Source organism: Pogona vitticeps, chromosome 2 (genome assembly GCF_051106095.1).
Source record: "Pogona vitticeps strain Pit_001003342236 chromosome 2, PviZW2.1, whole genome shotgun sequence".
In the NCBI taxonomy this organism is placed as follows: domain Eukaryota; kingdom Metazoa; phylum Chordata; class Lepidosauria; order Squamata; family Agamidae; genus Pogona; species Pogona vitticeps.
Window position 1 is genome coordinate 272,776,569 of NC_135784.1, and position 12,824 is coordinate 272,789,392.

Sequence of the window (12,824 nt, forward strand, 5' to 3'; positions counted from 1 at the left end):
TGAGTGGGCACTTGCTGGAGAGGGTGGGGTGCCGAACTGTGGATCAGCTTTTTGGCCAGAAAAATTAATTGCACCAAAACACTGAACTGGCAGTTTGTGCCCATCTCTAGTGGACATTTCAATCCAGCAACATCTAGAGCAGTGGTTCCCAACCTTGGGTAACCCAGATGTTTGTGCATTGCAATTCCCAGAAGCCTATACCACTATCTGTGCTGGCCAGGGTTTCTGGGAGTTGCAGTCCAATAACACCTGGGTTACCCAGGTGCTGGTAACCACTGGTCTAGGGGACTAACGACCCAACTACATAGAATAACACACATTAGTGTGGTTGTTATATCTATATGTCCATATACAATTTCTTTGACAGAAGCGAAGGATGAGATCAGTAATATTTACTGAACAATAAAGAGAGCATAATATAAATAAGTGCTTCTCTTTATTATAGCCTGTGTCCATTCAAACTGAATATTTTTGAGACATGAACCACCTTAACATCTTTATCAATGGAAACCCAAGCAGGGCATCTTTCTGTGATCTGTCAGAGACTCCTAAAGGTACAGCTTTAAGAAGACTTTCAGAGTGTAAAAATGTAAAAAAAAAAAAAAATCACTCTGAGTGCAAGTTGTCTCAACTTGATGAGATAACCTCAGGAAGGAATTCCTGAGTCCCACAAGAGTAAGAGCGGGGAAAGCAAGACAAAAAGTACCGTTCTTTTCACATTATAGTGTCCTTAATTTTTGCAGTCTACACAGTACTGATACCCATTTCCTTTAAAAGGGAAAGTTTGTGTGTGTGTGCATATGCGCACATGCACACACAGAGAGAGACTCATATACACAATTAGTTATTTGAATTATAACAGTATTTGGCTTTATTTGTGTAAAAAAAGTCCTCCTAGTTTCTGTTCTTGCAGAGAATACAACAAAATATTTCACCCTCTCACAGGGTAAAGAGAATAATTTTGCAGTTCTTTACCCTCAAATAGAAAGGCAAGACAAGCAAGGACTTACATCTATATTATAGGGTGAACTGCATTAAAAACAGAGCAACTTTCTTCCAAGTTATTATGAATATAATTGCACTTTTGAATCAAATTACATTTGAAATATGCATTTAAAACATAGAAACACAGACATCCACATAATTTTCAGTGCAGTAAGATGAGATACTTTCTACTGAGTGTACTAAGAACTAAGCTATTTTCTGCAGAATCAGTAATATCATGGCAGAAAACTTCAATGCGTATCTCATTGGGATCCCTGTCCGAATGCCTAGCAGTGTGATGGGAGTGCTTTGAACACAAAATGGAAGTTAAATGTCTGGCGGCAGGCAACCAAAATCTGCTGCTGGGCTAAGCAATAATGCTCCTGAAAAATTTGCCATTGTATTTTCAGATGGCAAATTTGAGGAAAGGCACTTTTTGAAAATTTGAATTTACAGAAAAATTCTTAGACTTGAAGTTCTTACCATTGGTTGTGGCAGTACCACAGTGATTCACCTCCTCCTCCTTCTTTTTACTTTATTAGTGCTCCACATAATTGTTTTAATTATGTCAACTTCATACAAATTTATCTTAATTTTGGCTTGAAAGGGCCAAGAATGGATCCCAAGCTACCTTCCAAACTACCCTTTTATGAATGGAAGATGTCCTTGATTTATGGAATAGAGTGAGATCCATCAGAAATCTCCACAAATTGAAAATATTGCCTGTTTTCTCTTTTACCTACAACCCCTGTGCAATCATCCATGTCATTTGAAAGAGTTTCCCAGTCCCTAAAAGAAGAATTGAGTAAGCAGAGGGGAGGGAGGAATTGTTCAAATATCTAGATATTCTCTAGCTTTTCTGCTTTTTTATACTCCCCAACAACACTTATAGTAAAGCAGGAGTCTTGAGTATAGCAATGTTTTGATTTCTGGTTAAATTCCTCTTGCTGTGCAGCAGAAGTGCAGGGATTCACAATAGCTTTCCCAGATTAGTACACCCCTTTTCCTCATCAACTGGCACTTACAATCTCAATAACTCACTCTGAGATATTTGAAGGAGGAAGAATAAAAAGTTTCATTGCATACAACAGAACAGAACTACATGAAAACTAGCTGACATTGCTGACCAACTTTCAGCAACAGGCATCAACAAACTTGACAGACAAGGGGGGAGACCTCTTAGCAGAGAGGTGGGGCTCACTCCAAAATCAGAGACAGAAGGAAAGCATTGTTAGTGCTGTCTAGATGCATAGTCACCCCAGCCCAAACCTACTAAAGGCAGCGTGCAAGGTTTTAGCAGTTCCAACAATGAGAAAATAAAACTCTTCCTCCATCATTTCTGGACCAACCTGAACTTTGCTTTTGATATTTCAGGATTAAGTTCAAATGGGGAGCAATATTTACTTTAAAAGTACAAGTATATATTTGTGCTGGATTCTACAGGTTTGCCTAGTCCTTGAGCAGGAAGAGGGGCTTTTTCATTAGCAGAGTGGCGATCCATATTGAACTGAGGCTGAGTATGTACAGAATTAAAGTGGGACCAGTAATCTGTAGCTGCCAACTGTTTTAAATGGCTGTCAGTAAAATGGATAGTCCCCTAAAATTGTTCCTATAGTCATAATCATATAATTTTATAGCACCACAGTAATGAAGCAGCTTGAATAGCATTCTGTTTCTGCCTGGAGGAATAAGTTTTCCTGTCATTCAGTACTTTTCTGAAAGGCATGCTTACTCTACTCCGCAGCAGAAAAGAAATTTTAAGCTGTGCACGATGAATGTTCAATAATTGTCCAGACAGTTTAGGTTGGTTGTGAATGCAAACCAAAGTCAACAAAGTACCGCCGTGATCATCTCAAGCCGTTGATAATGATCATTCATAAGGCTGGCACTTTCTTTGTTTCCCCCAATGCTAAGTGCTCAAAACAACACAGCGGAGAGAGAATCAGAATGGCTGTGAGCTAAATCGCACATTGGGAAGTTTATGCATGAATCAGTATTAAGTACCACAGTATCGGAGGTCATCCATAATACTACTGTCAGGGTTTGTGTTCGGTGCCATTATCATGCTGTACTAAGCACAGCCAGAGTCATCTCACTGCACAAAATGAGGTACTTGGAAGGGAAGACAACCACAGATGTCTCTAACAGATTTGTTTTTCACGTACTTCCCATTTGGAATCTGTTTATACTGAACTGCTGATGACTTCTGGTGGAATTTTGCTAATCAGATGAATGAAAGTTGTGTGGTCAGATGAGAGGGCCCCAACAATGACGACCAACAACTCCTTCTGGCAATCTTTATTTTCAATATACAGTACTGTACTATACTTGGTTTTGCACCTATTTCGCCTTTTCAGACCTTAACCAGATTGTAATGAGCACCTATTATTGTGCTTACAACTATACTAAGCACTAGATGTGCTTTCCTATTTCTAAAGGTCAGAGCATTCATTGGAGTGTTGTACCAGGGTTGGGGAAACCCAGGCACACATCATCTTCTCAGCCATGAAGCTCACTGTCCCTCAGCCTAACCTATATCATAGGTATATTGTGAGGAAGAGGTGACCATGCAGTCTTTGCCATGAGCTTCTGAAAGGAGAGATATGGTAAAATCTAGAAATACATTTTTAAAAAAAATCAGTTGTAGCAACTGTACTACTGTCGCACAAAAAGTCTGCCAGCTGTCATTAGCAGTGGAAACTCCTTGCCCGTGAGGGGCTCTGATTCTGCCCCATTACGTTAGGTTACACATATATAAAACACAGTGAGCCCTGTACAAGATCAGGCCAAATTTTAAAACATTTTAAACAAACACTTCCAGGACATATATGTGAGTTAGAATTTGGATTTTATAATTTTCTGGATTTTTTTTTTTTTTTGGTTGAGTCCTTGGTACAGAACTATACCAAATATGACTTGTTCCCCAAAATATGGAGCTGAACAATATGTAAAGCTTATGTAACTGTAGCTAGGATTTGGCTACAAATTTGCACTTCCTTATCCTCATCTGCAAGGGCAAGATAAGCAATGATCTAAACCTAAATGCACTAAATATACATTTCATTTTGATTATTCTACCATCACTTCAGTTCTGTAGTGCTATGGTATCAGGATGCATCCCCTTTCCTGCGGTTGTACCTTTTAGGAATTGTTACACATCCATGCACTCATTTTCACCATCCCCACATATGTTCTCCTTGCCTCAAACCTCAAATGGTGGTCAGTCCACTAGGAATCAGTACCTAGATTTCCCCTGTACGCAGAAATCCAACCAATGCCAGAGCAGCACTTTATGGATTTTATTTAAAAGAAAAAGGGGAGATCAAAAAGGATTAAGTGGTTACAAGCAAAAAGGTCAGGTTACACAAAAGATTCTTGTCTGCATAAAATCAAGTCACAGCAAGCAGCAAGATCAATCTTAGATCTTTTCAAAGAAGTTACAAATAATAATTATTATTTATTCAATCGATACACTTCCCCATCTGGCTACTAAGGCCACTCAGGGTGGTTCACAACAAAATAAGAAAGTCCCTCTAAACTAGCTCATCTTGTTGTTGTTTAGCTGTTAAGTCGTGTCTGACTCTTCATGACCCAGGCATGCCAGGCCCTCCTGTCTTCCACTGCCTCCTGGAATTTGGTCAAATTCATGTTGGTAGCTTCGATGACACTGTCCAACCATCTCATCCTCCGTCTTCCCCTTCTCTTGCCCTAACACTTTCCCAACATCAGGGTATTATTCCTATATGAAGTCTCCTCTTCTCTTGACAGACCCATTCAAGAGAGAAGGAGTCTACTCCCTGGTTTCAGGAGGCTGCATTCTCCCTGTCCTGTATTTCTCAGGCTTCTTTATAGAGAACAAAGCCTGATGTTAAAGATGTCTCAAGTACCCATCATTGCAGCTAATCCTTTGAAGTGTCTCTCAGGCTAATGGATTGCCTTCTTAATGGGGATTAATCTTTTAGTACTGATTGCCATATCCTCTGGGCAGGAAGGAACTTTCCCAGAAATGTATCATACATATTGAAACCTGCTTTGAACCATTCCTCAGGTAAACAAACAGGAGGACCATGGACCTTTTTCCTTTGAAATGTTTTTCAACTAATTCCAGTGACAGAGGGCAATTCAAATGTTGCCTTTCAGCACACATGGTTTCTTTCAGGACACATTATGAGTTCCTTTAGCCTCCTTTCCCATTACTGGAGGGGACTGGACTCCTGTCTGAATGTGCTTACTTTGGGGGGGGGGAATCTTCAATGAGTTTCTGCTTTAAATTGCAGGTGGTCCCACTCTAGAGGGGACCTTTGTCTTATAATGGTCAGAATTCTGTTAGATTGTGCCTGTGATTGCAAAGGAGATTGTTTGTAGTTTTAAAAATTCCTGCTTCAGTCTTGGGGTTTCCCCGAGTCACCAGCAGCTTGCCCACAGTCAATCTCATTGTGTGCAAATTGGGTAACCCCCTTGGACCAAAGCTGGAACTTTATAATTATATACAATCTCTCTCTTCTAGATAATGTTACTGGCCATAATGGATTGGTAGTGATCACAGCCCTGAAATAAAAGCAGGAACTTTTCAGTTATCAGCAATCTCCTACAACCAGTGATGTCATCACACTTAAGGCAGGCATAATTCATTTAACAGGATTTTGGCTATTAGTTTTAGCAGCAAATAAACCTTTTTTCCCCCTCCTTGATTAAAAGCTTGATTCAAATTATATATGAAATGTTTGGACATGTTAATACTAAGGGGGAAGAAAACTTTTGACATGCTGTTCTTAAGCTTTAAAAATAATAATGTTATCTTTATGTATTACTTCATTAGTATAATCGAGAAGTAGAGAATAAGAACTGAAACTGATGATAGCACAACATTAAGAGGGTTGCTCCTAAGGGGTAAATGAGCCTGCTGGGTTTTTTGTTTGTTTGTTTGTTTGTTTTTTTGTGATTGGTCATTAGGAACTACTCTCAAGTTTTGCTAGGAAGTCTAGTTATACAGTTACAAAGTTATGTTTATTCCATCCTTGGGAAGAGAAATATCACCTTCTAATTAGGAAAGATAACATCTGTTTTCTCCCTATGAACTTGCATGCAAAGAGCTTATCCAACAAACATTAAAAAGAAAAAAGATTGAAGATCAAGCATAATTTGAGAATCATCAGAGGTTGCAAAAACAAATATGTCCAACAATAAATTAAACTCTGCTTAGAGAACCTCACGTTACGTCCATCTGTCTATTCCAAAGGGATGCCAATATTGGAGTGATTCTTTGTTGGACATGATCCCTTCCCACAATCTCCTGCAATCCATAATTCTACATATCAGAAATTTCTGGTGCATACTTCTTTGCCATTCATCCATAGCTGACATTTCTTTTTTCCATGTTAGGCATTAGTTTTGACCTGTCAGCAATTTTCCTATATTTTTAAAATGTTTGCCTTCCTTCAATAATATATTCAAGTGTGCCCAAAAGCAGAATGAATCAATCTGTTGAGATCTCACACTATATTATCTTGGGAGGAGAAATAGTTGTGTCTCAGAGCGAAAGGCAGATAAAAAACTGACACCATGAAGCTGCTATAACTAGCTCCCAGTAGTATTTTATTCCAAGCCCATCTTGTGGAATGAAAGATTATCTCCACAGCTTCTCAAATGCAGTGTTTGTAAATCGCTTTGGAAAGATGATGGTGTTCATGAATGGATGTAGCAGCCCAAACAAGCTCACCCTAAATCCTTTGTTATCCCTTTCTTTGCCCACTGTTGCTCTCTGTTGCTCCCAGAAACTCCCTTTATAATAACTTTTCTAACTGCTGAGAGTCAAGGGATAAGAGTTTTCATTAATATCGAAATGTGATTCATCCAGGGATATGTATAATCTGAAGTATGTCTGATATATATTTTGTCTATATTTTCATGATCTAACTTGAAAACATAACTCTGTACTCTAAAACAGTAATTCTCAATAATGGACATATGCCTCCCTGGGGGTGGGGGTGGGGGGTGGGATGGCATATTTGAAGAGGGCCACAGACTGGAAGCAATTTTTCACATGCAGTACCACCTTATAAGGTTTGATATGTGATTTGCACAGTTCTGATTTGGCCTAAATTTCTTTCATATTGTGTTTCTGGCTGAGACCAATGGAAGGTTAAGAATGGCTGCTCTAAAGCAGCCTTGCCCAACCTGGCATTTACCAGATGTGTTGGACTACAACTTCTATCATCCATAATTAGTATGGCTGTTGGTCATGATGGCAGAGTTATGATGTTGAGTTGTAGTCCACAAGTTCTGGAAGGTTTGGGGAAGTCTGCTCTAAAGAGTTTTTTTCACTATCTTTTTAGTGCATATGTGTCAATCTCATGCCATTCACTGAGTACTATTGTCTGAAGTGCACATAGGGTCTCCATATACTCTGCTGTGCAGAGGATAGTCTTCTGTTTGAAAGTATCATCTACCAGAAAAACTCTAGAACAAAGGAGGAGGAATCAGGGACTTTAAAGTTGCTCATTAGCAGGGAGTATCTGGACAGTAGTTTAGGCAAGCACACAACTCACTCCTTTACACTTTTTGCCAGTATGTGAAAATGGGTTTCAATTTAGATAATACTGATTGTTTCTAAATTTGCACCTATACAGATAAATTAGCTTAGACAAGAATTGTGCAAACCTTTGCCTGCTTTTTATGATGTCTCAGATGTCATTCTATGAACAACCTAAACAATAATCAACAATGTTCTTTTCTATGTTAGAAGCAGCTCAAGAGAGCTGTGAAGAACATAGCAAAATTGCCCTTCACATAGGACACAAGGGGACTTTCTCAGCATCCATTTTCCCCTTTGTTTAAACAATTCTGGGGAGATGTTGGAGAGCTGGCAGGGGGAGCAGCTGCAGCTCATATGCAGTTGTCTGTGGTCTACTTATGCTCCAAATACACCTTTAGTGGCAGGAGCTGCAGTGAGGTGGGTATCTTCCAGGTCCAGGTGGTAGATGAAGTAACCATCTGTTAGCTTAAGCAAAAGTATGTAAACAAAAGGCAGTTTTTCTCATTAACCTAAACATGAGAATCATATTTTAAATCCAAGTATTTTGTTCTAACTGGTTTATGATGCTTGGAGAGCACCATTTCATTTGACGGAACCTGCAGAACAGAATTGTGAAGTTGCTGATAAAAAATTAAAACCTGTTTTTCTGCTACTCTATTGGAATATAATGGTTTATGGATTTAATATAGGAAGCCAGGAATTCACACAAACCTCTGCATTGACACATAAGCTGTCTGAAATCCAAAGTCCTGAACAGAACTGAAGAGTTAAAGTCTATGATTTCTCATTTAATTGGATGTGCTGGCTGGAACAGATTTGCTTGAGTTTGGGTGGCCTTTAAACATAGCTCTCTTTGACTCATAAATTTCTTTGGCTCAGTAAGTTACTAAATAGAGGCATTAGATAAAAACTCTGCAATATTAAACTATACCCATAGTCCTTTCCCCCAGGCAGTGCCTCAATCAAAACCTGAGTTTTGTTTGTTTTGTTTTGAAAGGACATGATCACAGATTTCCTGTGAAATGTCTGCTTGGTCCCTGAGAACGAATAAAAGCAGAATAATGAAAGGATATTTCTAGGATGCTTTTTGGTACAGGCACAAATGGGAAAATTTTGTTTTTACAGCTATAGTTTGTTACATTTTAGATCTTGATAGTGTCCAGGATATGCAATAATTGGAATTCTGCTGCCATTAACTGATTACTGAATGGCATTCAGAGGAGCAGTGCAAAAGATAAAATACCAAGGATATGGATACAGCAAATAGCATGGTTTATTTTTAAAGCTGGAGGTAAATATCCAAAGCATTATACAGTTCAGGGCCTACCCTTCACATCCAGACTGTTTTTGGTGTCCCACCCTCCCCACTTTCACAGAGGAAAATGAAAACCTTCCTAGGCATGTGGTACTTGGGTAATTCATCTACTATGCAACTGGACATTTCCAAGCAATATGACTGGTTTTGCCATAGTATGTTTGCTTAACAGTGAGAGAAACCTGAAGCTCATTAATGCTTTCAGACGGCTGACATTTAACTTAGGAAAACTCATCCTAGTTTTCCTCTTTTTCTTCCTCCTCACAAAAATATGTATCAAAAATAGCTTTTACCACTTTTAAATCTCTTCCAGTATTCATCATTCTTTTGATGTTTTTTTTTCCACTCCCTTTTCAGAATGCTCTGGGCCATTGGGAATTGAAGGAGGAATCATTTCAAACCAACAGATCACAGCATCATCTACGCATCGGGCACTTTTTGGGCTCCAGAAATGGTATCCCTACTATGCACGACTTAACAAGAAGGGTCTTGTAAATGCTTGGACTGCAGCAGAAAATGACAGATGGCCATGGATTCAGGTAACAGATGGCGCTGAGAGAGGATGGGTAGGGATCGCCTAGCCTCTGTTGCCAAAGTCACTTAAGTAACTGATGAAGACAAATGGTAAATTATTATAATGGTTCTTATTTTCTACATTAACTGAGTCCTAGATGTATGCAGAGGTATTTTTATTGCAGCTTTTCTAGGCCTTTCAATTTCTAACACAAACACACACAAGCACAAATACCAATTTCTGACAACATGTACTAATAAAGCAGGTATTTATGTTGGGCTTTTGTGGTTTAGTGCTGTGGTTCTGAAGGGCAATTCTGTGCACGTCAATACAGATTGGTGGCATTAGATTCTGTTCAATGAATCATCAACCAATCATGATCACCAGCAAGCCATCCATTCAATATAGGATGGTTTCCTAACTGCTAAATAGGGGGTGATGATGCTTCCCCCATTCCTAATTTTAAAAAGACAATACCTATTATGTACAAAGAAAAAAAATCAGGATCAGAGTATGTTGTGCATCTGGTGATGCAAATCTTATGTAAACAGATATGTGGGTATTTAAGCTATTGCGCTTGCAAATTTGAAATCTATACTTAACACCTTTATGTTAAGTCCTGTTAATCCCTGTGAACTCAAAACTGGACATTAGGAAGCTAGCTTGCATCAAATTCATCATGGCTCTTCAAAATTGACAGGAGCATTTCTCAGACCAACCTGGAGATGGTATGAGTTGAGCCCAGCATATTGTATGCAAAGCATGTGCTCTGGAAGAAGAGCTACAACATTTTCCCCAAATAGATCAAGTGGTAAAACCTATCTAGGCATTCCCTGAAGGTTGGAAATCACAAAGTAGAACAATTTACCTTGGTGTATATGTGTGTATGTAAGATTCATACTGCCAGAAAAAGTACCATGTTAAGAAAAAGACTCAACTAGACCTATTCACTCTCAAATGTTTCTACTTTCATATGGAAAGCAATCTACTTCCATAGTGGAAGATCAGCCAACAGGATGCTGCTGTTACCCAGGGGAGAGCCAAAATATGAAATGATAGCATTTTCTTCTTTGAAACAGAAGAGCATCCGGTTATGTGAATTCCCACCCATATTTTCAATATGGGTATTATATTCCCTGTGCTCAGTATTTCTTGTTGGTGAAAACCAGGCATCAGTGACATGTCAAGTGCTCTACTAAGAAACAGAAAGTTAAATCTCCAGTCTTTTGTAAATCTCAATGTATGCCCTGTTTAACATAAGGAGACTTACTTCTGGGTATACATACATGGATCTGAGATGCAAATGATATTTGGCAAAATATTTTCATCTGCATGCAGTTTGTACCAAGCAACACTATTTACATACTTTTCCTGTATTGCACGGAAACATTTCTGAATTCTACCTCCAATTGATTTAAATTATTTTAGGTGTTAATGGACAAAATAAACAGCTTTTAGATAGATATCAGCATACGTACAGTCTGGACAAAGGCAATGTAAGTTTGCTGTATCTATTGAAGATCCGTGTAATTGAAGCATAGGGCAAGGAGTGAAAGATAATCCTCTTTATTACCACTGAAGGGCTGATAGTTTGATGAAAACTGGTTCTGGGATAGGACATTTATGAACTGCTAAAATCCAATGCTTGTAAAATTTTGGCTGCAATCCTGTTGAGTAACTATGCTTGCATAACTCAACATTATTCAGGCAATGATGCTAACTGCACTGTCAGAAGTCAAAATGCAAAACTGTTTGATTAATTGCACAATCAGATTGCACTACTCTTGTTGCCTCAGCAGAATGCCCAGCACATTTATGCAGGCTTAATGTTAGTGGTGTAGGTATCTGACTGCAGAGCCAGAGGCTGGGAGTTTGATTTTTCGCTGGGTCTCCTGCATATAGAGTCAGCCTGTGTGGTCTGACTATTCTCTACCTGGAAAACCCTGAAAAGGCTTTGACTTGATGGCACATGATTATTATTTAATGTTACACTGCACTTAGACAAAGAGATTTCCAGCCTTTAAAAAAATACTATAATAAAATGTACATTGCACAGACTGTATGCTTGGAACATACAGTTTGAGGTGTGCATCCAATATTAAATGACTATGTTGCATCATAGAATGTTGCTTTTTTGAGTTTAGTGCTCCAAAACTCTGTATGAAGTAGTCCTTAGCAGATGAGTGTTGCTAATATGAACTGAAGAGTCCTGTGGTGATGAGTGTGAGGGCGAGAAGGTATACGGTGGAGGTATTACTACTTCCTTAGCCTTTCTGCCTTGCTCTGGTTGGGGTGCACAACAGGTCCTCCTCCTCCCTCTTGTTTCCAGTGAGAGAAAATGTATTGCGCCACTTCTTAGGCTGGTATATTTTCCGGCTTTGCTTGGCAGTGTGAGAAAGGGACAACAAGGGATTGTTCACTGTGACGTCCACCCTCATGCCCCTTTGTTTGACCTTCAGGCCTCAGAGCTCTAACTCCTTTTAGTTCTCTCAGAGCTTATCCCCTTCCAGCCACTTTCTCTTTTTCCCCTCACATAGTAGCTGCCAGAGTCTTCAATATCCACCTAGGTTTAACTGAAAACTCTTGTGAGGACTTTAATTTCACTCTCTTCTTTTACACTTGCTGCCACCAGGTGATCTCTAAATGACCATTACTTCAGAAAGATTCAGGTCCACACTTCAAGTTCTTTTAAATAAAACTTTGGTTTATTGATTACAGAGATTCATAAATATCTTCAGTAACTAATCACTCCTCAGAATTTCCCAAACTCCACACTCTGTTACTCTCTCTGATTCTTACTGACTTAATCTCGACTGCCTGACTCTCTTACATTTCTCTTACTGACTGACTGACTCAAGGCTCCGCCTTTTATAGCATCTCTCTCGGCTCCGCCTCTCAGCAACATTAATAGGCATGAACTATTCCATTACATAACAAACATGAACCCATTACATAATATAACATAGACCATAGATCAAATAAATAGAGAACACTACATTCACCTCCCACTGTCTCCTCCAACCTCTCCTTTTTGACTCTCAACTCCCCAAATCACTCCCATTACCAAACGTTCAGTGCCATTCAAGGAGGATCTTCACTGACAATGGTTCTCCACTCATGGAGGGGAAACTTTACATTTATCTTTTAGTCTCTGAAACATCTTCCTGGGGATCTTAACACTGCAGCCTCAGGTTGGCAAGGTGATTTCTTACCCATTTTTGAAGAAATAATTATGATGAATAAGCCCTTACTCTTACTAGAGTAAACCTATTGAATCAATAGGCCTTACCTAAGACCTTCTTCTTCTTCATGCAGGCTTTTAAGCAGTAGGATGTTCTAGGAATGCTGTTTTTTAACTGACAGATTTTTGAACATTTTAAAATTGTTTTTAGTCTTGGTTTTAATATAGGCTTAATTAGTTTTTAATATTATACTTATATAGAATTTTAAAACTGTGTTTGTTTTATAGTTTGATC

General features: G+C 38.9%; 1 protein-coding gene across 3 annotated transcripts in view; it reads left to right on the forward strand.

The window, feature by feature from the left end:
• The window catches only part of EDIL3 (EGF like and discoidin domains 3), a 314,619-nt gene that overhangs the window by 208,158 nt on the left and 93,637 nt on the right, over positions 1-12,824 (forward strand). For all 3 annotated transcript variants that reach the window (XM_072992583.2, XM_072992584.2, XM_078386383.1), the window contains one exon: positions 9,192-9,373. In XM_072992583.2, coding sequence (XP_072848684.1) covers positions 9,192-9,373 — 182 coding nt within the window. The remainder of the gene's footprint in view (positions 1-9,191; positions 9,374-12,824) is intronic.